We start from the raw sequence: 27,163 nt of genomic DNA on the forward strand, positions 1-27,163 counted from the left end.
TCAAGTAAAACTTGGTGTAAATCCCAACGCCTAAATTAGGCTTGGACCGGGTGTGTTCTATAACAACACGCATAGATTTTAGAAAAGCCCATGACCACACCCACTTTTCAACTACATGCGACTTAGAATTTTTATAAAAGAGGAGTACTGAAAAATCACTTATAGTGTATCAGAGTAACTCATACATATAGCAGTACTTTATTGTATCAATGCATATTTTATGAATGATTTTGATTTTGGACACTTGGACACTGTTTATAATTTTGATGTGGTGGTTGGAAATGACCAGGTTATGTAGATTTCCATACATATTCACCTTTGAAGTGTCCCTTGGTGGATACTATATGAATGATTGGAATAATCTGAGGGCATTTCCTTTATATTAATTGAATATTTCTTATAGGAGTACTGGTTATATTTTTGCATTAGCTAAGTACCTGTCATTTTGTGAAGGTGATGTTATATGGTACGATTTAGAACTACAGTGATACCTTGGTTTTCGTTGATAATCCGTCTGAAAACAATCGGTGAAATCCGAAACTGACGAAAACTGAGGCAATTATTTCCATATGAATCATTGAGCAGGAGAATGCGTGGGTCGCCCTTTGTTTTCGCAAAATTAGCAGTGAGGTCATGTGGGCACGCCGACGAAATCTGTGACAAATTTTTCGCGGAAAAAATTGACGAAAACGACGATAACCGAAGTCAACGAAAATGGAGGTATTACTGTATTATATTAGTATGTTAAATTTGCAGCCACTATGCGGTAAAACCCCGCAATAAGCCACTGTAACTGCAATAAGTTACTGTGATCTAGTAAAACGGTCACTTAGCATGTATAAGGAAAGAAATTTGTTTATGGGGAGGAACATTAGAATAGTCATACTGGGTCAGACCAATGGTCCATCAAGCCCAGTATCCTGCACCTAACACTGGCCAATCCAGGTCACAAGTACCTGGCAGAAACCACAAGACAGTAAGTCACCTGAAAGGCCCGCAGTGGGAATCAAACCCACATCCCCTGTATTGAGGGGCCATAGCCTTAACCCCTATACCACATACATGGGCAGAGTGTAACTAGGACTGACATTTTCATGCATAACTTATAGAATACTGTAAGTTATGCGCTAAATTAACACATTTAGGCATGCCCACTTATACCTGCTAAATGTAGGTGCGTTGATGCTGATTTACACCAGCATTCTATAATGGAATCCTTGCACCCAGATTCCATGAGAACGTAAAAATAGTCATACTGGGTCAGACCAATGGTCCATCTAGCCCAGTATCCTGCTTCCAACAGTGGCCAATCCAGGTCATAAGTACCTGGCAGAAACCCAAATAGTAGCAACATTCCATGCTACCAATCCCAGGGCAAGCAGTGGCTTCACCATGTCTATCTCAATAGCAGACTATGGAATTTTCCTCCAGGAACCTGTCCAAATCTTTTTTAAACCCAGATATGCCAACCGCTGATTACCACATCCTCTGGCAACGAGTTCCGTTATAGAATTAGTGCTCAGTGCCCAGCATCTAGGCACCTAAATTGTGGTACAGTGCACTCCATTTAAGTGCACGTCGGATAAGCGCATGCTCTGTTTAACTGCATGCCGTACTTCGGTCCCATTTTTGGCGCCATCAATTTCTATGGGGTCAAATTTCGGTTTAGCATTAGGGATGTGGAGAGGGATGAAACAGATGTAGCTGTTGCAAACGCGTCAGATGAACAGGCTATTGACATCCCAGCCGGTGTTACTGAAGAGGAGTTTCATCACTTCGTAGCTGTTGATTACATTCTACAAACAGCTGACGACAGCACTGATATCGAGATATGCGCCTACATGCAGGCAACTGCTGATGATGAAACAGATGATGAAATGAGCAGCGAGGCACGTGCTGACGAAATTCAACAACCTCCTGTCACTTTTGCAAGAGTGCTGGAGAGTCTCAACACCGTGCGGGCCAATTTGAAGGCCACTGGATGTCAGTGCTATGACAGTTTTTACCGTCTGGCAGATGTAGTCTATGGAACTCACAGACACAAGAGTGTACAGAGGACTATGACTGATTACTTCAAGTAAGCCTAACAGTTAATGGAGACTGTATAATGTCAGTTAACGGAGACTGTGTACTGTATGTATAATAAACAGTACTTTACATATGTTTATCAGATGTCAAGCTTCTTTGGGTCACAATGGTTAAGTGCACGCTTCGGTTAACTGCATGTATTTCTTTGGTCCCAGACCTTTGCACGTAAGCAGTTTACACTGTATTCCATTATAGTATTTCCCCCCTTGTGCTATGTTGCATTCTTTGCATTTTTCATATGAGTCTGAAGGATTACAGTTGCTTTCACCTAATTCAAAGAACTACATTACCTGCTGATGGTACTCCGCAAAAGTAACATTAGCATAACTGGCAGAACAGAAATGCTTTTGTTTGTTTATTTATTTATTTTACACCTTTATAGACTGCTTAAATCAAAGCAGTTTGCAAAAAAAGCATACAAAGCAAAATAAAGACAGCAACAGCAATAAAATCAATAAAATACATGGAAAGCATATACTACCACTGATGTCTCATACCCATAACTTGCATCAGAATTGTGTCTTCAATAACCGCTTAAAATGCAAAATTTCAGGTCACAACCTCAAATAGCTTTTGAAAGTGTTCCATAGCTGTACCCCAGCCACAGAAAAAGCAGCAGATCTAGTCTCACAATATCTTGTGTGTGACACCACATCAGATGACAAACACATTGTCGTCTCAGACCTCAAACTCCTAACAGGATGACACACAACAAAACAATCTTTCAAGTACTTAGGTACAGATCTATAAATAGCCTGATGCACAAAACAAAGAACTTTAAATTGTATTCTACTCTTCACTGGCAACTAGTGTTAAGTGTGTTTGTACAGCGCTGCGTATGCCTTGTAGCGCTATAGAAATGCTAAATAGTAGTAGTAGTAGTAGTCTCAAAATTGGAGAAACATATGTTACCTGAGTTACACCTGATACCAACCCAGCAGCAGCATTTTGGACTAACTGCAACGCCCTAACTCTGGCCTTTGCCATTCCAAGATAGAGCATTGCAGTAGTCCAATCGTGATAGCACCGTACTCTGGATAATCCCACAAAAATCGTAGGGCGTCAGCATTGGTTTAAGTCTGAACAACAACTGAAACTGAGAAAAACAAGTCTGACTGGCATTTGTTACCTGATCTTTATTGACAGCACAAATATTTTAATGTTTTAAATAAGTACATAAATCTATAAATAAATGTTAACAAAATTGCAGCTTTCAATAGTGCATCTTAGTCACAGGACAGCTGGCTATAATTACAGCATTAAGAAGGAACTTGAACTCGGCCAAAATAACTTAATCTATCTCTTCACCTCAATGTGCAGCATAGTGCTGAAATATAATGTTTGGCGCTCCCCAAAGGAGGAAACAATTTTATCTAAAGTTATTTTCTATGAATTATGGAAGGCGGTGCACGTAAAGAGATCCCTTGTCAGGGCCGGTCCAACCCAGTAAGCGAGGTAAGCATGGCAGGAGGGCGCTAACCTCTGGAGGGTGCTGCCGTGCCATGTTGACCCTCACCGCTTACCTCAGCTCCCGGACCCCGACAGCAGTTCGGTTTCCTGCTCTGGTACCCCTGCCACCCTAGGGCATTTAAATCTTGTATTTAAATTTACCTCTGACGTCGCAGCAGCTGCGCAGCATCAGTGAAAGCGCTGCTGCCCGACATCTCTAGCTTTCCCTTCACTCGTTCGTTCCCTTCTCAGTGTCCCGCCCTCGCAAGGAAATGAAGTCAGAAGAAGGCGCGACACTGAGGGAACGAACGAGCAAAGGGAAGGCTGGGAGACGTCGGCAGCAGCGCTTTCACTGATGCTGCGCAGTTGCTGCAATGTCAAAGGTGAATTTAAACACAAGATTTAAACCAGAGAAGAGGGCGGGCAGGTGGACATGGGAGCGGGAGGGCAGGGGAGAGAGGAGCATTCATCGATGAACATGGATGGGAGGGCAGGGCCCAGAGAGACAGGAGAAATTGCTGGACATGGAGGGGAGGGGAGGGAGGAGAATTGCTGGATATGGATGGATGGAGAAGAGAAGGGGCAAGAGGAGCATCGATGGACAAGGATGGACATGGATGGGAGGGCAGGGCCCAGGGAGCAAGGAGAAATTGCTGGACATGGAGGGGAGGCCAGGGGAGAAAGAGGAGAATTGCTGGATATGGATGGATGGATGGAGGGAGGCAGCCGGGGAGAGAAGAATTGCTGGATATGGATGGATAGATGGATGGAGGGCAGGGGAGTTGCTGGACATGGGTGGATGGAGGGGAGGGCAGGGAGAGAATTGTTGGACATAGATGGAGGGAAGGGAAGGGAAGACAGGTGTAATATTTTCAATGATGTCATGGCTAGTAAAAGGGGTGTGACTACTGTAGGGGCGGAGCCATAGTGATCCCGCCTCTGGATGGGTAGGGGCGCCAACTAATAGGCTGCAGGAGGGCGCCAGAAACCCTAGGACCGGCCCTGTCCCTTGTTCAGATCTTCTACAGTCTTTTAAGCCCTTGCTCAGTCTATCAGAGAACTGCCATGCTCCCATTTGGGCTCTCCGATAGGCTCCTGGTGGAAGGGATGAAGAAAGGCCAGAATGAGGCTTCATTTAGGAAAAAAGCCCTACATACTACGGAGAAAATAGCTTTTTGCTAGAAAGCTTTTACTGACTGTGATGCACATTTTCTATGCTGGCTGTCTTTTGAACTGGCTAAGTGAAAGTGCCTCTTTAATTCTCTTTTGGCTATAGGTAATGTCACACTAAACAGAGAGAAATTTTGCAATTGACTTCTAACCCCCTGGAAGAGGCAACTTCCTTCCCAGGATCAATTATGACCTCAATTGGCATCTAATTTTGAACAGACCGTATCCAAGCCTGGAACAACTATGACAATCAAAGACTTGCTTGCAGTTTGTAAAAGGAACGACTTTATTCTGTCATCACAGGCTAAAGAAAGGAAAATGCAATGCGTAAGGTAACTTGAGTTTTTGACGAGTAAATGGTTTATAAATGACTGAAGCGATTTCCAGTAGAAAAACATTTTTCTGTGAATACGAACAGCACAATTTTCTCCTTGCAAAGGTCGTTTGCACTTTGCAGCAGATCTTGGGAGAACAAGTTCTCCAAACTTCCAACCACCAGGGGTTTATCTTTGACATTCAGGAAAAGATGAGCAGCAAAAACCAAGCACAAATCAAGATACACTGAAGCAAATAGTTTTTGTTCAGTATCACATTACAGTGACTGTAAATGCTCTGCAATCCAGTGTAAAAGAGAGTGAATCAGCATTCCCAGCCTGAAAGTTAGAACTGGCAGGAGGAATTTTCTGGCACTCAATGGGAGCCACATTTCAGGGAAATACTAGTTAGAAACCACTATTAAATTATGGCTGGAATACTACATCAATTTAAAAGTAAACTGAACAAATTGCTCATTCCAGGGACTGCAGCAGATCATGACAGTTGGGATCAGGAAGGGGTATTGAGTGGAGGAGTGGCCTAGTGGTTAGGGTGGTGGACTTTGGTCCTGAGGAACTGAGTTCAATTCCCAGCATAGGCAGCTCCTTGTGACTCTGGGCAAGTCACTTAACCCTCCATTGCCCCATGTAAGCTGCATTGAGCCTGCCATGAGTGGAAAAGCGCGGGGTACAAATGTAACAAAAAACAAAAAAAAATTAATGATGCTTAATCTGCATGATGGTGAACAGAGAGCTGTTAGACTTTCAGGAGAAGTTAGGACTCAGTAACTACCTGGTTTTCCTTCAACCTAACTATTATGCACACTTACCACTGGATTCTATATATGGCATCCAAATTCGTGTGCGCTGCTGAGATGTGCATGCTAATTAATTGGTTAGCAAGCTCTTAATGACCGATAATTGGATGCTAATGACCAATTATTGATGTTAATTGGCACACATTACAATTTGCACGTGTGTGGCAGCCACTGTTTGGATACTGCTGTTGAATATTAAGGGCCCAATATTCAACCGGCTTGATCAGCATTTTGCTGACCGCCGCTGGCGTTATCTCTGGAAATTCAATGCCAGGCCATGTCTGGGCTCTAGCATTGAATTTCCGGGTTTATGGAGTCAGTAAAAACATAGGGCTCTGTTTGCGCTATAGGTGCACTAGCGTTTTTAGCGTGCGCTAATGCTAGAGACATCCATAGAAATACATGCCAAAATTAGCGCGGATTCTATAACAATGCGTGTAACTTAATTGGCTTAACAAGCTAAATGATGTTGATAAAAGCTCTTAACAAGCAATAATGAGCACTAATTGGCACTGATTAGAATTTACGTGCACAACTCGCTAAGTGCATTCTGTAATGAAGTGCACCAAACTTCTAATGTGCGCAGGCAAAAAAGGGCAAAGGTTATGGGCAGGGAAATGGGCATTTCGTAGGCATTCCAAAATTTACATGCATAGTTATAAAAGATGGCCAAGTGCATGTAAATCTCTATGCCGGGACTTACGCTATAGTTTTGTTGATGTAAATGGATGCACGTAGTTTTAGGTGCTGAGATATCAACTAAGCTTTATCTGTTATTCCGATAATGATCTCTTTATACTTTATGCTTTACTCCATTATGTTACCCATGTTTTTATTTAAATACTAATTGTATCTTTTATTCTGGTATGGCGATAGCCATGGCGGAACAATGTAAGCCACATTGAGCCTGCAAATGAGTGGGAAAATGTGGGATATAAATGCAACAAATAAATAAATAAACTAAGCGTATTCTATAATTGGCACCTAAATCTAGGCACCGATTATAGAATACGCTTAGTTAGCACTGATTGCAGTGCTGATATTTTAGGCGCCATATTTAGAATCTCCTTCAAAGTGTTTAACTTAATCTGCTGACTGCGCCAGCTGAACATCCCGCCCCATGCTGTAATGCAGGTAAAGGTAAGTGCTGGAAGAAATAAGAGAGGTGTATAATACAGGTACTTGCCAAAATAGAAGGAATGCTCGTATGGCTAAGATATGCCACTTGGGTTGCCTTCCTTTTTTTTTTTTTGTTACGTAGACATGCTTTTGCATGTGATAAATGCATCCACCTAATTTTACATGGGTGAATATGCAGTAACTTGCATACGGGTGACATATAACACAGGTGACTAAGAAGCCTGTTTACCAAAGTGCAGTAAGGGGCCCTTTTTCTAAGCAATGTAAGTGTCTATGTGCGCCCAATACACGCCAAAATGGAGTTACCACCTGGCTACCATGTGGCTCTTGCGGTAATTTCATTTTTAGTACGCGTCCGATACATGCATCCGAAAAAATTTCTTTATTTTCGGATGCATGTATTGGGTGCGTGCCAAGTGGCATTTGACGCACGTAGGTCATTACTGCCCGGTTACCGTGTGAGACTTTACCACTAGGTCAATGACTGGCGGTAAGGTCTCAGAAACAAAATGGACGCGCGGCAATTTTCATTTTGCCGCATGTCCATTTTTGGCAAAAAATTTGAAAAAGGCATTTTTTACAAGTGTGCTGAAAATGATTCTGCACGCACCCAAAACACGCGTCTGTACTACCACAGGTCATTTTTCAGCGTGCTTTTGTAAAAGGGCCCCTAAATTAACTAACAAAAACATAAGTACATAAGTACATAAGTACATAAGTAATGCCATACTGGGAAAAGACCAAAGGTCCATCGAGCCCAGCATTCTGTCCCCGACAGCGGCCAATCCAGATCAAGGGCACCTGGCAAGTTACCCAAACGTACAAACATTTTATACAAGTTATTCCCGAAAGTGTGGATTTTTCCCAAGTCCATTTAATAGCAATCTATGGACTTGTCCTTTAGAAAACCGTCCAACCCCTTTTTAAATTCTGCCAAGCTAACCGCCTTCACTACGTTCTCCGGCAACGAATTCCAGAGTTTAATTATGCGTTGGGTGAAGAAAAAGTTTCTCCTATTTGTTTTAAATTTACTACACTGTAGTTTCATCGCATGCCCCCTAGTCCTAGTATTTTTGGAAAGCGTGAACAGACGCTTCACATCAACCTGTTCCACTCCACTCATTATTTTATATACCTCTATCATGTCTCCCCTCAGCCGTCTCTTCTCCAAGCTGAAAAGCCCTAGCCTCATTAGTCTTTCTGCATAGGGATGTCATCCCATCCCCGCTATCAGTTTTGTCGCCCTTCGCTGCACCTTTTCCAGTTCTACTATATCTTTCTTGAGATGCGGCGACCAGAATTGAACACAATACTCAAGGTGCGGTCGCACCATGGAGTGATACAACAGCATTATAACATCCTCACCTCTGTTCTCCATACCTTTCCTAATAATACCCAACATTCTATTCGCTTTCCTAGTCACAGCAGCACACTGAGCAGAAGGTTTCAGTGTATTATCAACGATGACACCCAGATCCCTTTCTTGGTCCGTAACTCCTAACGTGGAACCTTGCATGACGTAGCTATAATTCGGGTTCTTTTTTCCCACATGCATCACCTTGCACTTGTTCACATTAAACGTCATCTTTATTTTTTTTATTTATTTATTGCATTTGTATCCCACATTATCCCACCTCTTTGCAGGCTCAATGTGGCTTACAATATATAGTGGAAAGTGGAAATGAGAGGAGAGTTAATATTAGTGTAACAGAAGTATATTGGGTAATGGAAAGTATGATGAAGATATGATATGGGGCATGTTAACAATGCTTACTAGATATATGTGGGTTTTTCATATGTTTTAGTCATTGTGGTATGTCTTGTCGAAAAGATGTGTCTTCAGCAGTTTTCGGAAGTTGGTCAGTTCATAGGTCGCTTTTAGGTTACGTGGCAATGCGTTCCAGAATTGCATACTCATATAGGAAAAGGTTGATGAATGCATTAGTTTATATTTTAGGCCTTTGCAATTTGGGAAGTGAAGATTGAGGAATGTGCGAGATGATCTTTTGGCATTCCTGGGTGGTAGGTCAATCAGGTCAGATATGTAAGCTGGGGCTTCGCCGTGGATGATTTTATGTACTAAGGTACATACTTTAAAAGCCAGACGTAAACATACATTGGAAAACATCCCTAGTGGCGCAAACCTCTGGCCTGGAGTAAGGGGGAATAAAAGGCCAGGAGTCATGGTTGCCCCTATTAAAAATTATTCTACTCCAGGTGTAAGTTAAGCATTTTAAATGTGATTTTGTTTAACTTATAAAACTTTCTTATGCTGTACTATTTCTGCAAGGATCGGAGAAAGACAGAACTCCACCAGTGGAACAAATGTTTGGTGTTCTTCGCTGATATTAAAAACATATGTGCATACCATGCATTGCTATTCCATTCAAGCTCAGAAAATACCTGTGCCCTTGTGAGATACCAGTGGTCACACTTCTGTGAAACCCAACACAGCAGCGTAAGGAAAGTCAACAAAGAGATACTTGCTACACTACATACACTGCCTTTACCACCCACCTCTATCAGATCTAAGTTCTCCATTCTTTCCAAAGAAAAGGACTCATAGCCTTTATGAGAAAAGCAACTGAGAAATCTCTGACAAGTAGGTTGTGTTGCTGGGGAAGCAACAGAGTCTGTAATCATGCACTTGCATTCGACCTGCAAACTGTCTCTTAATGCTCACTTCTTTCCTGTCGAACCATAAAATCTTCTTTCTCTTTGCCCCATCTTCCTTTATGAAACTGTGTTTATTGCACAACTGCCCTAAAGCTTTTCCTCACTGCTCTTGAAGGATTTCTCCAGGAAGCCCTGTCTCTCCTTTGATTAAAGGTTTGGTGTTTTCACACAGTAGGAGGGGTTTTGTTTCAAGGCACCCAAGTTCTCCACCAATCAGGGTGGCCTGTGGGAGATGCGGGGCCATGTGCAGGAAATCAGGGGACCTTTTACTAAGCAGCAGTAAGCCCACTGTGGGCTTACCGTACGCCAATCTGAAACTACCACTGGGCTATCGCCGGGATAATGCAGGAGCCCTTACTGCCATCTCAATGGGTGGCGGTAAGGGCTCTCCCCTGAAATGGCCACGAGGTAAGTGTTTCACTTACCACATCGCCATTTCTTTTTCTCAAAAAAAGACGACCCTTTACCCATTGCTGTAAAAGGGGGCATCAGCGCATGTTAAAAACACGCACTGTCGCTAGCGCAGGCCTCCTTTTACCACAGCTTTAGTAAAAGGGCCACTCAATTTGGGACCTTATTTGCATAAAGCCATCAGGGGATGAAAAGTAGAGCAGAAAAAGGGGTAATGAGGCAGGAGCCAAGAAGGAATGATACAGAATATATTGTGGAAGGCAGAAAATAATGATCTCTGACTTTTAAGTCTTTGTTTAAGGCTGAGGAATAAAGCAAAGTTTCTCTCAAGGAAAGATTAATTCAGGTGGTAGCCAATCTGGATCAGTGAGTGTGAGGTAATTTGTACATGTCTTGCCAATATGGCTGTTCCAAGAAATTCAGAGGAACTCTTTCTTTTTAAAAATAAGAACCCGAAAGTATTTCAAACTGATATAGGATTAACTTTCAGCATGTGAATATTTCATATAATCGAGCAATTCTGTAAGTGGGCACTTCCATTTAGACATGCAGAGGCCGCGTGGTTATAAGCCTATTCTTTAACGACATCCAGACACTCAGATTCTGCTACAGAATGCGGTGTAATCAGGTATCAGCACACCCTACATTTACACACCCACATTTACACTACCAACAAGAGCTGGCATAACTGTGGGCGCCCATATGAGGAAGGGATGCACATAACTTACTGTATTCTGTAACTTAGGCATGTAAGTGGCAGTCCAGCCCACTGTCTGCCTATACTCTGCCCTATGCTCTGGGAATGAGAGGGTCATGGGTGTTTCAGGGCGGATCAGGGGTGTAGTTTTAGGTTCATGCGTAATTATAGAATAACAGTGCTCCGTGTGTAAACTTAGGTGTGGGCATTTGCACCACGTTTTCGTTGGTGAAAATGACGGCATTTAAATTCACATGCAACCTGTCTGCTTAAGCGTTAATTCTATAAACAGCACCGAACTTTAGGAGTGGCTAATAGAATACCACTTCAGCGGGTTTTTTCAGTGCCATTTATAGACTCTAACCTTAAGTGTACATTTACACATGTTCTAGTATTTTGTAAGTTTACGCATGCAAGGAGTTCAGAAATGTGGGCATCCAGTTATAGAATTGTCCTTAATGTGAAACAGCCATACAGTTAGAAATAAGATGTAGGGGTGATATGGGAAAAAGGTGGATCATTTTTCACATGGGTAGGGAGGAATTATCAGCCCCTGAGTGTCCTGTGCAGTTCTCAGATACAGTACTACTACATTTTCAAATAAGGAAAGCACAACATTTACTGTATAACAGTTAAACATTTTGAGATGGCAATTAAGATACTTTAAAGTGCAGTTTTGGAAAGCAGGTGCATAATGGTCACAGCATTTCTCATGCATATTTTGGTCAATGTCCCTACAAGTAAAATATGTATTTCCTCTTGTGCACTCTGTTCTAAATTGTACTTAAAAGGCAGGAGAACATTTTTTGATAATGAACATCTTAAACTATTCATTGAACTACCAAATTTAAATTCTACCTTTTTGTGCACTCTGACATTTTTGTCTGGCATTTTCATTAATTTTGCGACATACATAAACGTAGCTGAAATGTTAACTGATCAATACTTTGTCTGTGCCGTGTAGCACTACAGCACAGCTCCCAGAGGACCACACAGCAGTACAGAAATTAAATGTGTAAAATATCAAATGTTAATGTTAAACACAGCAGCACTTATAATGACTGAAAAGGCTAAAACAATTCCAAATGGGCAGATGGTACCACAAATTATCCACAATCACATTCCACGATTAAAGTTTGCCCTGTAAAATATTTCATTGACGCAGGCTGAAGTGTGTCCTTTTACTGATGGCTCAATTGTCCAATTATTTCTTTATGCTCATTACAGTGAGAAATGACAATACTGGAAAGAGGGAGAAATAGCGTGATGGGTGTTTCCATGTTCCTACCCACTGACATCCAAACCAACACAAAAGGTTGGTCAAAAGTCTGAAGGAAATTAGGCCCAGCGTATGAGATTCCATATACAAGCCTTGCCACCATCACATAGCATTTAGCTACAGTGTAAGGCACACATTTCATGCTGCTTCAGCATGGAAAATGATTAAAACAAAATTTTACTTCCTACTTTTTAAATGTTACAGCTTAGGGACCACAAATGCATATGCATCCGGCCCTGACTACAGCAACAGTGGTCACCTGAGGCCCGAGTGCACCATCTCCCTGGTGTGCCTAGGTCTGAATGGCCCTAATAGAGATTCAAGCCTGCATCCTCCATGACACCACAATGAAATCTGAGCCATGGACTGGCTCTCTTCAGGGTAACCCTTATGTAAAGAACCCAATCTACTTAAACTCTGCTTTTCCTGTTAAAATGTGAGTCAATGTTCCTGTCCCTGAAAATGTTCTGTCATAAGAATACATAGGAGCTCCTGTTTATCATTGGAGTTTTCTTCTGACTGGTATCAGGGAGAACTGCTAATGATATGAAGTTCAGGGGCTCTGTGAAAACTGGTTGTTCAGACAATTGTTACCATGATTTGCTATTAATTGAGAGTGTAGTGGATTATTCCTCTGTTTTTCTCACTTTTAAAATCTGAATACAGTTATTTTTTTGGTTTTGTATTGCTGGTTTTATACCTAGAGGAGCATAATCGAACGGGGTGGCCAAGTTTTCCTGAGGGCGTCCTTGCAGGGCGTCCTTGCGAAGGGGCGGGGAAACCCGTATTATCGAAACAAGATGGGTGTCCATCTTTTGTTTCGATAATACGGTTGGGGACGCCCAAATCTCAACATTTAGGTCGACCTTAGAGATGGTCGTCCTTAGAGATGGTAATCCCCGGTTTTCAGCGATAATGGAAACCGAGGACGCCCATCTCAGAAACGACAAAATCCAAGCCATTTGGTCATGGGAGGAGCCAGCATTTGTAGTGCACTGGTCCCCCTCACATGCCAGGACACTAACCGGGCACCCTAGGGGGCACTGCAGTGGACTTCAGAAATTGCTCCCAGGTGCATAGCTCCCTTACCTTGGGTGCTGAGCCCCCCCCCCCAAAACCCACTACCCACAACTGTACAACACTACCATAGCCCTAAGGGGTGAAGGGGGGCATCAAAATGTGGGTACAGTGGGTTTGTGGTGGGTTTTGAAGGGCTCACATTTACCACCACAAGTGTAACAGGTATGCGGGGATGGGCCCGGGTCCGCCTGCCTGAAGTGCACCGCACCCACTAAAACTGCTCCAGGGACCTACATACTGCTGTCAGGGAGCTGGGTATGACATTTGAGGCTGGCATAGAGGCTGGAAAAAATATTTTTAAAGTTTTTTTGAGGGTAGGAGGGGGTTGGTGACCACTGGGGGAGTAAGGGGAGGTCATCCCCGATTTCCTCCGGTGGCCATCTGGTCAGTTTGGGCACCTTTTTGAGGCTTGGTTGCCAGAAAAAATGGACCGAGTAAAGTTGGCCAAGTGCTCGTCAGGGACGCCCTTCTTTTTTCCATTATTGTCCGAGGATGCCCATGTGTTAAGTACGCCCCAGTCCTGCCTTCGCTATGTTTCCGACATACCCCCATGAACTTTGGTCATCCCCGCAACGGAAAGCAGTTGAGGACGCCCAAAATCGGCTTTCGATTATGCCAATTTGGGTGACCCTGGGAGAAGGATGCCCATCTCCCGATTTGTGTCAAAAGATGGGAGCCCTTCTCTTTCGAAAATATGCCTGCTAGTGTACCTGAATGTAACTCATCTTGAGCTGCTACTACTTGAGCAAAATCCATAATACATAAAACTGTAATTTTGATTAATTAGTGTAGATAGGTTAGAATTTCACTGGAAGATGAAGTTCTGTTCATTTATATCAGTCTACAGGTTTTAATGATTTCATGTCTGTTAATTACTTTTTATTGTAATTCTTGCACACTGTAACATTACTCATTGATTATATTTATGGTTATTATCTACCATGAAACCTAGGCTAGCAAAACAGACTATAAGTTCCCAAATTAAATTAAATTTCTTGCAGCGCACAGCTGTTCATGTGATTTTGACATGGGGGGGAGGGGGGGGGGTGGGGTTACCTGAACATGCAGGGAGATCAATTTTCATTAAGACACTGAGGGCCCTCTTTACTAAGGTGCGCTAGCATTTTTAGTGCCTGTTAAAGATTAGTGAACACTATATAGACGCCCATAGGAATATTATGGACTTCTACAAGGTTAGCAAGTGCCAATGTTTACTGTGTGCTGAAAATGCTAAAGCACCTTTAGCGTGGCTTAGTAAACGGGGCAATGAATGATGCAGAAAACCAAGTAAATTTTTTGTTCCATGTAACAGACTGGGTTTCAGGCTAAAAATCCAGCAAAGTCTAGCTGGAAAGTTGGTGCGACCAGAGGTGTCCTGCTAAATTGAACAAGATAGCATTGAAAATATGTGCTAAACCTATTCCAAGAATGCCTACAGTGATGTCCCTTTTATGAGCAGCTGAATCTACGTACCCAGTGAATTGGGGTCAAGAAAGACAGCAATTCAGTGGGGGAGGAGGGGAAACGTTCAGTCTCAGAGGTTTACCCAGTTCACTTTGGGCGTTAACAACCTTTTTAAAACAGACCCATATCTTTTGTTGAAATAAAACACGTTTTATATATGAATACAAGCTGCCCTGGAAAATGGAGGAGTAGACTAGTGGGTAACTGCAGCAGCCTGAGAAGCAGGGAAGCCAGAGTTCAAATCTCCACTGACACTCTTAATGACTGCGGGATCAATTTGCTGATAGAATTAGCTCAACAGGAGTAATGGAAGCTATGTGCAGCGTCAGTATTTGTTCCTCTGCACACGTAGCAAAATGTGAGCGCTCTCCTTCAGTATTGGAGTCAATAAGTTTAACAGTGGATTGTTGAAGATGACTCCCTGGGACCAGGCAAATATTATTGGGTGGGTGGTGGTGGTGTTGGAGGGGGGGGGGAGGTGTCTCCCTATACCCTATACAGCCCTGGCTCAAGATGTCCAAGCCCTGGGTGATCTGGCCAGAGATATCCTGGGACTTATGGGTCCTGTGCTTACTTTTTAAATTCACAAATGTCTTCTATCGAAGTCAATGGGACCTTAAAAAAGTCCTGGACCGGATTAAATAAAATCTCACCTCTATCAAGTAAACAGCACTAACCTTCAGCGCAGTTTACAATACTTATACAAAGCACAGCAGTTTACTTCCAGTTTATCAGAGATATTTTGTGTGCTGTTACTAGTCACACTGGAAGTAATTGTAGCGCACAGGAAATCAGAACTAAACCAGAATTAACCTACTGCACTGGGATTACCAGGGTTCTCTGAAGACAGAAAAATATCAACTGGACCTGAACGTAACTTTCCTTGAGCTACCAATGAAAAGGCAGGAGGTAAATTCAAAGAAACTATTTCAGATCCTTCCATAATGTTTCTATTTAAATAAGTAGAGCAGCACAAAAAAAGCACTTACTACTCCCAAGCATTTCTGCTGTTCTGAAGGCAATGATAATTTAGTGAGCTACAATTCACATGCCAGAGCCCTGGCTCATGGAGAGTCTGATGGACATCTGGAGGGGAACGGGTGACCTCACATTCTTGTGCAATCACAAACACTGTGATTGACAGGAATACGCACACAATAATTGAAAACACAGTAGCTACCTGTTAAAAGCCAGAAAAATGATCTGCGGTTTGCAGAAAATGATTGCATTGTTTGCTAATGCTGAGTTTGACCCAGAGCCATGGACTGAAGTGTTTTGGGTGCATGTCCAGAAGAACCTGCACTTAGAGCGATACCCTGTCGCCATCATCGAACACAGAGTGTACATTGACTTATAGACAATTCCCACATTCAGGAGATCTTCAAGCAGTGTTACATCCATATTAGATTCCCACACTGGTGAATGTATCACCATAAAGCTACTGTCTTCCCACATTACCCCTTCATTATGACTGTGATTCTGATTATCACTGTCTTTATTATTTAGTACATGCAGAAGAATTACAGGTACGAGGACAGCTTTCTTGCTTTCAAAGAGAACAGAAGCATTGTCTTTTAATTTGCAGCCAAACGCATCACTTGCAATCCTGTTTCCCAAGCACAGCTATATATATATCAACCATCTGGCACTGAAGTCAACCAAAAAGACTTAACTCGTCTTTTTGAACTGACTTGAAAGCTTTAACCTTTGCATTCAGGCCACATGTGGCTTTTTTTTTTTTTACATCTCACCATTTTCAAAATAGCTCAAGATAAAATGGAATACTTATATTTCCAATCGATGGATGTAACTTGCTGCTGCAGAGTGACAGAAATTGAGTTCCTCCGATTTAAACTTTGACCAAATACTCCTGCTCTGCAATAGTTCATTCAGGCCAAAATTAGACATTTTCAATATGATGGATTTCTAAGGCATCAGGAGGCTTCTGCCTGGTTAAATTGCACTGGCCAGGTGCTCCCCAGATTTTCAGAAGCCCATAACTGATATAGCACTATCTGGCTCGTACCAGGGCAGTTCAGGACAAAGTCCGGGTGGAGCTGAAGATTTACATAGGGGCCGATATTCAGACTGCAGGAAGTCGCAGGGCTGCCTCCCGCTGTCAGTGCTGAGCTTGAATATTTAATGCCGGGCCATTTCCGGTGACCAGCATTCCTGGTGCTTTTTGGCTGGTTTCAACTAAACGGCTAAATCGATATTCAGTGTTGGCCAATTAAGTTGAGCTATTCTGGCGGCCTAATTCACATATATTTTTTTGCACAATAAGTTTGCTTTATAAGACAAACATTTTGTTTAGGTTGTATTTTACTTTTTTCTTTGGTTTCTGTAAGAATTTCCGGCCTAATTTGGCTGCCAAACTTAGCTGGTGATATGCTGAATATTAGCGGATGGTCGGTTATATCGCGCGATATAACCAGTTATCTGCTTACCCCTGGATTCTATATAGTGCACCTAGAGATCCGTGCCAAAATTGTCGTGGATTCTATAACAGTGTGTGTAAGTTAACAAGCTAATGAGTGCTGATAACAGCATTTAACAAGTGATAATGAGCACTAATTGGTACTGATTAGGATTTATATATACAGGGATTTGATATACCGCCTTTCTGAAGTTTTTTGCAACTACATTCAAAGCAGTTTACATATACAGTATACAGGTACATATTTTGTACCAGGGGCAATGGAGGGTTAAGTGACTTGTCCAGAGTCACAAGAAGCTGCAGTGGGAATCGAACTCAGTTCCCCAGGATCAAAGTCCACTGCACTAACCACTAGGCTACTCCTCCACTAGCAACAGTCCACGTATAAGCCTGCCCTTGCAGATCAGCAATGCGGCTGCACAGGCTTCTGTGAGTCTGACGTCCTGCAGGACGTCAGACTCACAGAAACAGAAGCCTACACAGTTGCGTTGCTGATCTGCAAGGGCAGGCTTCTAGATGGAATGTTGCTATTGGAATAGCAACATTCCATCTAGAATCTCAAATAGGGAAATGGAAATGGGACTTGATATACCACCTTTTTTTGTGGTATTTTGCAACTACATTCAAAGCGGTTTACATATATTCAGGTACTTATTTTGTACCAGGGGCAATGGACGGTTAAGTGACTTGGGCAGAGTCACAAGGAGCTGCAGTGGGACTCGAACTCAGTTCCCCAGGATCAAAGTCCACTGCACTAACCACTAGGCTATTTAGGTGCACAACTTGCTATGTGTATTCTGTAATGATGTGTGCCAAGCTTCTAACATATGGATGGGCATTCTGAAATTTACGTGCCTATAGAATATGGCCCAGTGCACCTAAATCTACGCGCTGGGATTTACGCTATATTTCTGTTGGTGTAAATGAATACGTGTAGATTTAGGCGCTGAAATATCAACTAAGTGTATTCTTTAATCAGGAACCGATTAAAGAATACGCTTAGTCGGCACTGATTTCAGCACCGATTTTTTAGGCACCGTATATAGAATCACTCCTTTAGCGCTAACCAGCGATATTCAACCCGATGAATATCACCGGATAGTCAGTTATGTACCATTTTGCTGGCTAGGAGCAGATAGTAACATAGTATATGTCAGCAGATAAAAACCTGCATGGTCCATCTAGTCATCCCAATATGGCAGCCAGAGCCACATTTGTCATTCTCTGCAGGTAACAGTCCATCATGATCAAATACTGACATCATAAATACAATTACGGAAGAGTGGTCTTATAACTTTGGGTGCAGCATAGTCACATTCATTGTCAATACTTAATTAAACCAGCAATCCAACAATTTTGCAAACTGACATTTTACTCGTTATCAACCTTAAGGTGTCTTCCCCTCCCCCTTTGAGCTACAACCATAGCATACACATGAATGTGATATAAATTACGCATATTTGCTCTTGATCTGTCCTTGCTGTTCTCGAGTCAAAGACTGCAGAAGTCTGCCTGGCACTGGCCCTATTCCCAACCTGGATAATTTCTGGCAGCTGGCCAAGACCTGAATATTCCATGCTGGTGCTTGAATTAGGCCTGACATTTACCTTGTAATTTCTATTTGCTATTTTACAAATCTACAGATTTAGGAGCATAACTTTAGGATACAGGATCCTAAATTGCAATCTTTAGAGTTAAAGTAGGGCTGAGTTCCAAAATGTAAGATCTGTAAAACGTGTGTGTGTGTAGGGGGGGGGGGGGGGGGGGGGGGGGGATGGGATAAATGTAGGGAAGAGAAAAAAAGGAGTTTAGTACTGAATTTCAGCTCTAGGCTCCTAGGTTAGCCCTCTAAATCTATGCAAATGAAATGCAAACTGAAATTTACAAATCTAATTTTAGATTTCTAAATTGAGATGAATTTTCAACTGAAAACGGCTTATAAATTCAGTCAAAAATACGTGGCAAACTTAGAGTTTGATTCACTAAAGCATGATATATAGTAACATAGTAGATGACGGCAGAAAAAGACCTGCACGGTCCATCCAGTCTGCCCAACAAGATAAACTCATATGTGCTACTTTTTGTGTATACCTTACTTTGATTTGTACCTGTCCTTTTCAGAGCACAGACCGTATAAGTCTGCCCAGCACCATCCCCGCCACCCGCCACCGGCTCTGCCACCCAATCTTGGCTAAGCTCCTTAGGATCTATTTCTTCTGAACAGGATTCCTTTATGTTTATCCCACGCATGTTTGATAATTCATGCTAACATTAAGATGGGTTACCGTGTAAATTAATTGCAGCTAACGCACATTAACGTAATACAGATTACTGTGCTTTGGTGAATTGGTCATCAAGGAGCCTAAATTTATGCACTCAGCTTATTGCTGAACATTGGCCTAAAAACAAATGTTTCTTATATTTATTTATTAACTATATACTTTCTAGGGGCGTTCTCCATTCTCTGAACAAATGTTTGAGCTTTTCCAGAGATAGCTAACTGCCTTAATTTGTTTCTATCAAAGCTGCCGCATAACAAGTAACACCCTAGTTCACCTGAGTCCCACTCCCGACCCCAGCCCAAAAGGGTCCAGGTGATCATACCAAAAAAGCAGCAAGACTCCTTGGGGGTGAATCCCAGTCAAAACAACTGTTAACGTAGTAGGCGGTGTTTACGAGCACCATGAGGCAACGCTTCATACGGATAAAGTTTCTGAGCAGCAACTGTGGGAGAGAGGAAAAGATGACAATATTATCAGAAAATTCTGTTGTTTTTTTTAAACCGCTGTAGCAGACTTCAGTCTCGGTAAGTGTGAAAAGACGGAACAAAGAGTTCAGTTTAATCCACCCCTCTAACCCCCAGTGGAAACAAGCTCTAGAATTTAGAGAAGACACTCTCCCCTTAATTCTATAATCTTGTGCACATATTTTTGCACTTACCCCTGGATTCTATAAAGTTCACCCAAATTTGGGCGTGGATCCCAGATCAGCTCCCACAATAATTAGTTCATGGGCTCCACTGATTTAATTATTGGAGTTAACAAGCACTTAATTGGCACTAATTATGATTTGGGCACTAATCTGGCTGCGCCGCCTGCCTGAAGTGCACTGCACCCACTAAAACTGCTCCAGATACCTGCATACTGCTGTGATGGACCTGAGTATGACATCTGAGGCTGGAATGGAGGCTGGCACGACATATTTTTAAAGATGTTTTTTGAGGGTGGGAGGGGGTTAGTGACCACTGGGGGAGTAAGGGGAGGTCATCCCCAATTCTCTACTGTGGTCATCTGGTCATTTCGGCCACCTTTTTGTGTCTTGGTCGTAAGAAAAACACGACCAGGTAAAGTCGTCCAAGTGCTCGTCAGTGCTTTTTTTTTCCATTATGGGTTGAGGACATCCATGTGTTAGGCATGCCCAAGTCCCGCCTTCGCTATGCCTCCGATATGCCCCCTTGAACTTTGGCCATCCCTGCGATGGAAAGCAGTTGGGGTCGTCAAAAATCAGCTTTCGGTTATACTGATTTGGACAACCCTGTGAGAAGGACGCCCATCTTCCGATTTGTGTTGAAAAATGGGCATCCTTCTCATTCAAAAATGAGCCCACTGTTGTAAATCCTCACACCCAAAGTTGAGCCTGGAATTCTGCGCTCAACATTATTCTATAAATAGCGCTCATCCCGGAGCGCCCTTTATAGAAATTTTATTGGCACCTAATTTTCAGCACCACTAATAGAATTTTCCCCTTTAGAGCTAGATTCTATATATCATGCCTCGATTTCCGTGTGGAAATCAAAGTGGATTCTAAAAAGTATGCTTTAATTTAGGCGTAGGTTACAGAATATGCCGAATGCTGCTACATGTGACTAAAGTAGTCTCGGGTAATTACACCAACTAAAACCTGGTGTAAATCTTGATGCTTAAATTAGGCATGTAGTGAGTGTATTCTATAACAACGTGCATAGATTTTAGAAACACCCATGACCTGTTCATTCCACTCCCATAACCACACCCAATTTTCAACTATGTGTCTTAGAATTCATGCACACTACGTTAAAGAAGATGCTTTGCAAGTTGTGCATGTAAATATTAATTAATGACAATTAGTGCTGATAATTGCTTGTTGACATCCACTTAGCATAGATTAGCTAGTTAAACAATTAAGTTATGCACATTGTTATGCAATAAGCTTCAATTTCCATGCGGAAACTAAAGTGCCATACATAGAATCTGGGAGGTAGTGTGTAAAATTGCAAGTGCAGGTTCTAGAATGGTGGCAGTTATATAAATAACTTAACTGGCAAGTTAGTGGCTAATTGGCCCTAACAACCAATAATCATTGATAACCAGAGTTAATTGGTGCTAACTGGAACTAATTTGCAGTTACATGCATAACTACACTTATGTACTGATGATCAGAAGCAAACGCGGGTGCTAGAGGCTATTAGTGCCATACTAGCACCTGTGTTTGCTCCCGCCCCATGATCAGAACCCGCGGTGCCTTAAATGGTGGAGGAGGAAATAGCACTGCATCCTCCTGGTGGCACCCTGCCCTGCTCAGTGCATTCTGGGATGGGCTGAGTGAGGCTTCCCTACCATATATGGTGGAGGAGGAAGTAGCACCATAATGGAAGAGGAATAGCACTCCCTCCTCCTTCAAGCGCCACCTCCAAAATAGTGGTATCCTGCTCTCTCCAATGCATCCTGGGATGGGCGGGGCCTTCCTACCATATATATAGTAGGGAAGCCCCACCCAGCCCATCCCAAGATCCACTGGACAGGGCAGAGCACTGCCATTTTGGAGGCGGCGCTCGGAGGACGGAGTGCTACTCTCCCTCCTCCACTTTTCAAGGTACCGGGGGGGAGGGGAGTGGGAGACGCTAGACCACCAGGGCAGATGGCGGGTGGGGGTAGGGTTGGTCACTTGGCCACCAGGGATTCCTTTTTGCTTTCGGGAAGGTGGGTTAAGGGGGACTGGAAATCCACTGGATCTCCAGCCCCCCCATGCCATGTTACAGGGGGTATGGGGGCTTGGAGGGCACTAGCCCACCAGGGCCTTGCTTCTGTGGGGGATCCCACTGACCTCCCACTCCAGTGTTTGACAGGTCCATGCTTTTGACAGCCCGGAGCTGTCAAAAGCGTGCTCAGGCACAATCCTCCTGCACTTTTCCCCTATGATCAGAAATAATAGTGTGCCTAAATTTGATTGCTATTAGCTCTGATAATAAGGGCATTATTGCCCCACGTTGTTCTGGCTAGAGTGTGGTTTGGAACAGCACAGGGCTTCTGATTATTGGGGCATAAGTTTCTAGAATAGCAACTTGCACGCAAAAGTTATAGAAGTGCAAGGGGTGTGCACATTGGAGGGGCTTGGGAGGGGGGGAGTGGTCAGGGGCATGCCCAGCACTTACGTGCTAAGATTCTAGATTACCTTCAGTTATGCATGCAACTGCAACATGTAGAGGCGAATTTTCAAAACACTTACACTTACAAAATTATGTGAAGGGGCATTTTCGATATGACGTCTAAGGCCAACTTTGGATGTTTTGTTAAAAATGTCCAAAATTCAAGTGGGGAATATAGCCATTTTCTAAATAGAAAAATGTCTTATCTTTTTTTTTTTTAATGGCTATTTGCTAGATGTTTTTGTGCTCTGTGCATTTATATTTTTGGTCTATTTTTGAAAAAAAAAAAAAAGTCCAAGTGAAAAACGCAGAAAATCCAGCCATTGGGATGTAGAAGGAGCCAGCATTTTTACTAGACTGGTCCCCCAGACATCCCAGAAGAGCAATGGGACACCCTAGGGGGCACTGTAGTGAACTTCAAATAAATGCTCCCAGGTACATATTTCACCATTGCTCCCTCATCTTGTCTGCTAAGCTCCCAAAACCCACTACCCCAACTTTACACCACTACAATAGCCCTTAAGGGTGAAGGGGGTACCTATATGTGGGTACAATGGGTTTCTGGTGAATTTTGGAGGGCTCAAAGTTTCCACCACAAGTGTAACAGGTAGGGGGAGGTATGGATCTAGGTCAGGGGTGTGCTGGTAAATTTTTAACAACAGGCTCTTTCTCCGGACGTAGCCAGCTCTGCAGTTGGAAGGGCTAGGGGTGGCCAGGAGGTCGGGGGAGCAACACTTGCCTCTCTCTCCTCCCTCCCTTCGTGCGGGCACGCTAGGCACACCTTTGCTGGCAGCCACCACTCCCAATGTCTTGCTCCGAGCAGCATGCTGGAACTTCTCTCACATGCTCGAGAAGTCTCAGCCTGCTGCTCAGAGCTGGAAACAAGGAGCGGGGAGCAGCAGTAGTCTATTTACTTGGCTGGCAGGGCTCAGCATCCCCACCAGCAAAGTAAAAGAGAATTCAGCAGGGGCCCCAAGCCCACATTTTGGGAGCCAGTTGTTAAAGTAGCCATGGAGGGCCTTACTTTAACAACCGGCTCACAAAATTCTTAAAAACTTAACAACCGGCTCTTGCGAGCCTGTGAGAGCCTGCTGCAGCACACCACTGATCTAGGTCCACTTTTCTGCAGTGCACTGCACCCACAACTAGACTACTCCAGGGACCTGCATGCTGCTCTAATGGACCTGAGTATTACATCTGAGGCTGGCACAAAGGCTGGCAAGTAATGCTTTTAATCACATTTTGGGGGGGTGGGAGGGGTCAGTGACCACTATAGGTGTAAGGGGAGGTCAACCCTGATTCTCTTCAGTGGTCATCTGGTCATTTAGGGCACTTTTTTGTGCCTTATTCATTATAAAAACAGGTCTAGCTCAAAACGTCTTAGCTTTAATCCTGGACGATTTTGTTTTTTTGCATTATGGCTGAAAAATGTCCAAGTCTTAGGAACGCCCAAATCCTGCCCTTAACATGCCCCCTTGAGATTTGGACACACTGCAGACAAACAGCATAGAAAAATATCTATAAAATAGGTTTCAAAAATACTGATTTGGATGTTTTTGTGATAAAAACGTTCAAATGCTGCTTTATGTCACTTTTTAGATGTGTTTCTCTTTCGAAAATGAGCCCCATAGTAACCTATGGAACTTTGTAAGTCTAAGTGCTTTGAAAATGAGCCCCTTTGTCTTAATCATTTACAGCAGCCATTGACATGGTTATGATTCTGTTACAATTCCACTAATCAGACAAGGGTATGCTTGGAACCGCTCCTGATTGGCCCGTCAGGGGTTGAGATGATGTCAGCCTGATCTACTTAAGCTTACCTTTCCCTACAACCCCTGCTTTGGCATCCCTATTTTCCTGAAGCCTTACCTGCGCTCTGTCTGAGCTTTAGCTCTGTGCTCTCGTGGAGTTTGATTACTCCTTTTCTTGTTTGTAGTTTTCTGTTGCTCTGTCTCTGTCTGCCTGCTGCTCCTACTGTGTGTCTAATTACCTCTCTACACTGCACCTGGGAATCTCCTTCTGTTTGGCTGTGGTGCTGTGTGGTGAGTTCCTACCTTGTCCTGTTCCTGTTTGTTTGTTTAGCTTCTCCTTCTTTCAGAGTTCCTTTTGTGCTGTGTTTGTATTCTGCTCTGCTCTTGTAGCAGCATCAGGACCCTTTGTTTCTCTCCCTGGGGGTTGTTTGTTTGCTCTTTCCTTGTACTTCAGGTTAACCCATTGTCTGCTGTGTTCCTGCCTCTGGCAGCTGTGTGTGTGTGTGTTGAGCTTGGTTTAACCCTTTGCCTGCAGAGTTTCCCGGCTTCTGGCAGTTGTCTGTTTACTGCAGTCTTCCCTTTGTGACCGTGTCAGTCCTGTTCTCTGAGTCTGACCTGCACGTACAACGTGCAGGACATCAGCATGCAAGGAAGAAGGCTTTTCTCTGCAGCAGAACGGTTGGAGAGGACGTCGGCTGGTGGGGAGTGGGGTCCCCCGCCAGCAAAACGGAAGGTAGGTGGCGGCGGGGGAGGGTTCGCGGTAGGAGGGGGGTCGGCAGAGACGGGGGGGCGGCAGCGGGGGGCTAAAATGTGCCCCCTCCCCTCGAGCTCTGGGCCCCCCTCCCATGGAAGTCTGGCTACACCCCTGCTCCCCTCCCTAAGTATGAGTCGGTTCTGGTTAAGCCGTGAGGCCCACATGCTTGAATTCTGAGTAACTGGGTTCCCGATCGGCCGTGAGGCCTGCCTGATTGCCCTATCTTCCCTTTTCTAGAGGTGCAAGTTGGTTGCTGCGTGTGTGTGTACAGGGCTTGGTAGCTGGGGTACTGTGTAGTGCCTGCTCGGCCCACCCTCGGCTTTGGCCTAACACCTTACTAGGCCTGGGCTCAAGGGCTCACAACCAGACTACCAGACATAATGTTAAGCGGCTGCACCTAAATACTGGCGCCATTTAGCTAGTATTAAATAATGACATTTATGTATATAATTATAAATATAGAATTCACGCTTAGCGTGCAGCGTCCTAGAGCCTAAATTTCGGTGACCTATTCAGAATTATCCCCTCTGTCCATGTGTCAATTTGATCCTTTATATCATCAGTAAAATCAGTCTTTTGGAACTTGGAATCTAAATATCTTACAGAGGTCATATGACCCAAAGTAGAAAAACATACTGTTCACAGCTTTGTTTCCGTGGCAACAGTCAATAGTTTGGAATTTTCTACTGTCACGCTAACAGTTTCCTCACACAATAGCTTTGATCCAATAAAGATTTTTTGTTCCTGTAGGATCAGAATAGGGAAAAGTCCTTTCTGAAGAAGGCCTCTGACCTTTTCCTTGTCTACTTCTCTAAAGCGAAACAGGCATTGTTTTAAGAACTGAATCATTCTATCTCCTTTTGTGAAATAAAAACATTATAACATTTTGGAATATAGAGGAAGATGTAAAAAGGTGGTTAAAATGCAGAGAGATTAAAAACAAAGTGCAATTCACACACATGGCTGTAGAACAGGTGTCTCTAAAGTCCTACAGCTGAATTTTTAACACTGGGACTATACCAGCCGCCAATATAATGATTTAAATTGAGGAAATACTTCAAGGAAGTCTTAAGTATGGATAATACTACATTACTACTGTCTAATTGTTACTATTTACCTATTAAGAAAAAGATCCCTTCTGAACAAGGAGTAGATCAATTAGTATCACCTGAGGTTGAATTAACAGCTTTCCTTGAAGATATTCAAGACGTGATACAAACCGAGTCTACCCTCTTGGTGATTTGTATAAATGACAGTGATAAATCTTTGATTATAAAATTATAGTTTAAGGAAAAAGATGAGATTTTTTGTGGGTTTAAGATAATGATATTTCCTGATGTTGCCAGGACTACACAACTCAGATGGAAGGCTTTTTTTTTTAGCATTGAAGTCTAGAGTGCTGGCCCTGGGAGCTACATTTTTCTTTAAATTTCTATGTAAATGTTTGCTTGGTTTTCAAAGTAAGCACTATATATTTTGAGATCCACTACAGTTACAGCAGTTCCTTACGGGTCATGAGAAATGATTGTTTTTGAAGGTTTGGGTATATTTTAGTTGAAACTACACTGTTTATGTATTATGATTATTTTATTCTAATTGGTTTCCTTTTTTTTTTTCTTTATTTCCTTTTCACCTTGTAACACTGTTCTCCCTTAAAGTGGCCTAGAAGGATTTTCTTTAAGAAGTTGTATGTTATCTTTTTTTTCTTTCTTTGGCTTTTATTTCCATTTTTGCACTTTCTTATGGATATGTATCACTTTAGAAAATGTTTTTAAAAATGTTTTATCCAGTTAGTATGTTTAGGTAAGGATTTATCAAAATGTTGTTCCAGTATGTAACCTTACATTGAATGAGGCTATTTTTCATTATTAGATGCAGAATAAGTTTCAACCTGCAGAAAATCAGTGATAAATCTCTCCCTCAGGATTGAGTAAAGCTCATGACAAGCCATGTTATACGTGCACGGCTGTCATGTGGTGTAAGGACAAGCTGAGGCATTTCAGGTTTTACAGACCCACATATGGACTTAAACACCTGCTGCTGTCTGATGAATTATACGTTAAATTCACTATAAGGCATGAAACAATAGCAATGATAGCTCAGCCTGTTCTTGATAACATTAAGCCACTGATAACCCTTAAAGGTATGCCTGCCTTCATTCATTGGGCTCTGGTGCTTTAACTTATAGGGCCTCATTTAATAAAGCAAATTAACCATTGAATGTGTGTTTA

The 27,163-nt window shown here is 42.9% G+C and overlaps 1 protein-coding gene across 2 annotated transcripts in view; it reads right to left on the reverse strand.

The window, feature by feature from the left end:
• MCTP1 (multiple C2 and transmembrane domain containing 1) overlaps positions 1 to 27,163 on the reverse strand; it is an 854,885-nt gene that overhangs the window by 298,317 nt on the left and 529,405 nt on the right. For both annotated transcript variants that reach the window (XM_030193396.1, XM_030193397.1), the window contains exon 14: positions 19,628 to 19,747. In XM_030193396.1, the coding sequence (XP_030049256.1) occupies positions 19,628 to 19,747 (120 nt within the window). The remainder of the gene's footprint in view (positions 1 to 19,627; positions 19,748 to 27,163) is intronic.

The sequence above is a fragment of the Microcaecilia unicolor genome, chromosome 2 (assembly GCF_901765095.1).
Source record: "Microcaecilia unicolor chromosome 2, aMicUni1.1, whole genome shotgun sequence".
NCBI lineage: Eukaryota > Metazoa > Chordata > Amphibia > Gymnophiona > Siphonopidae > Microcaecilia > Microcaecilia unicolor.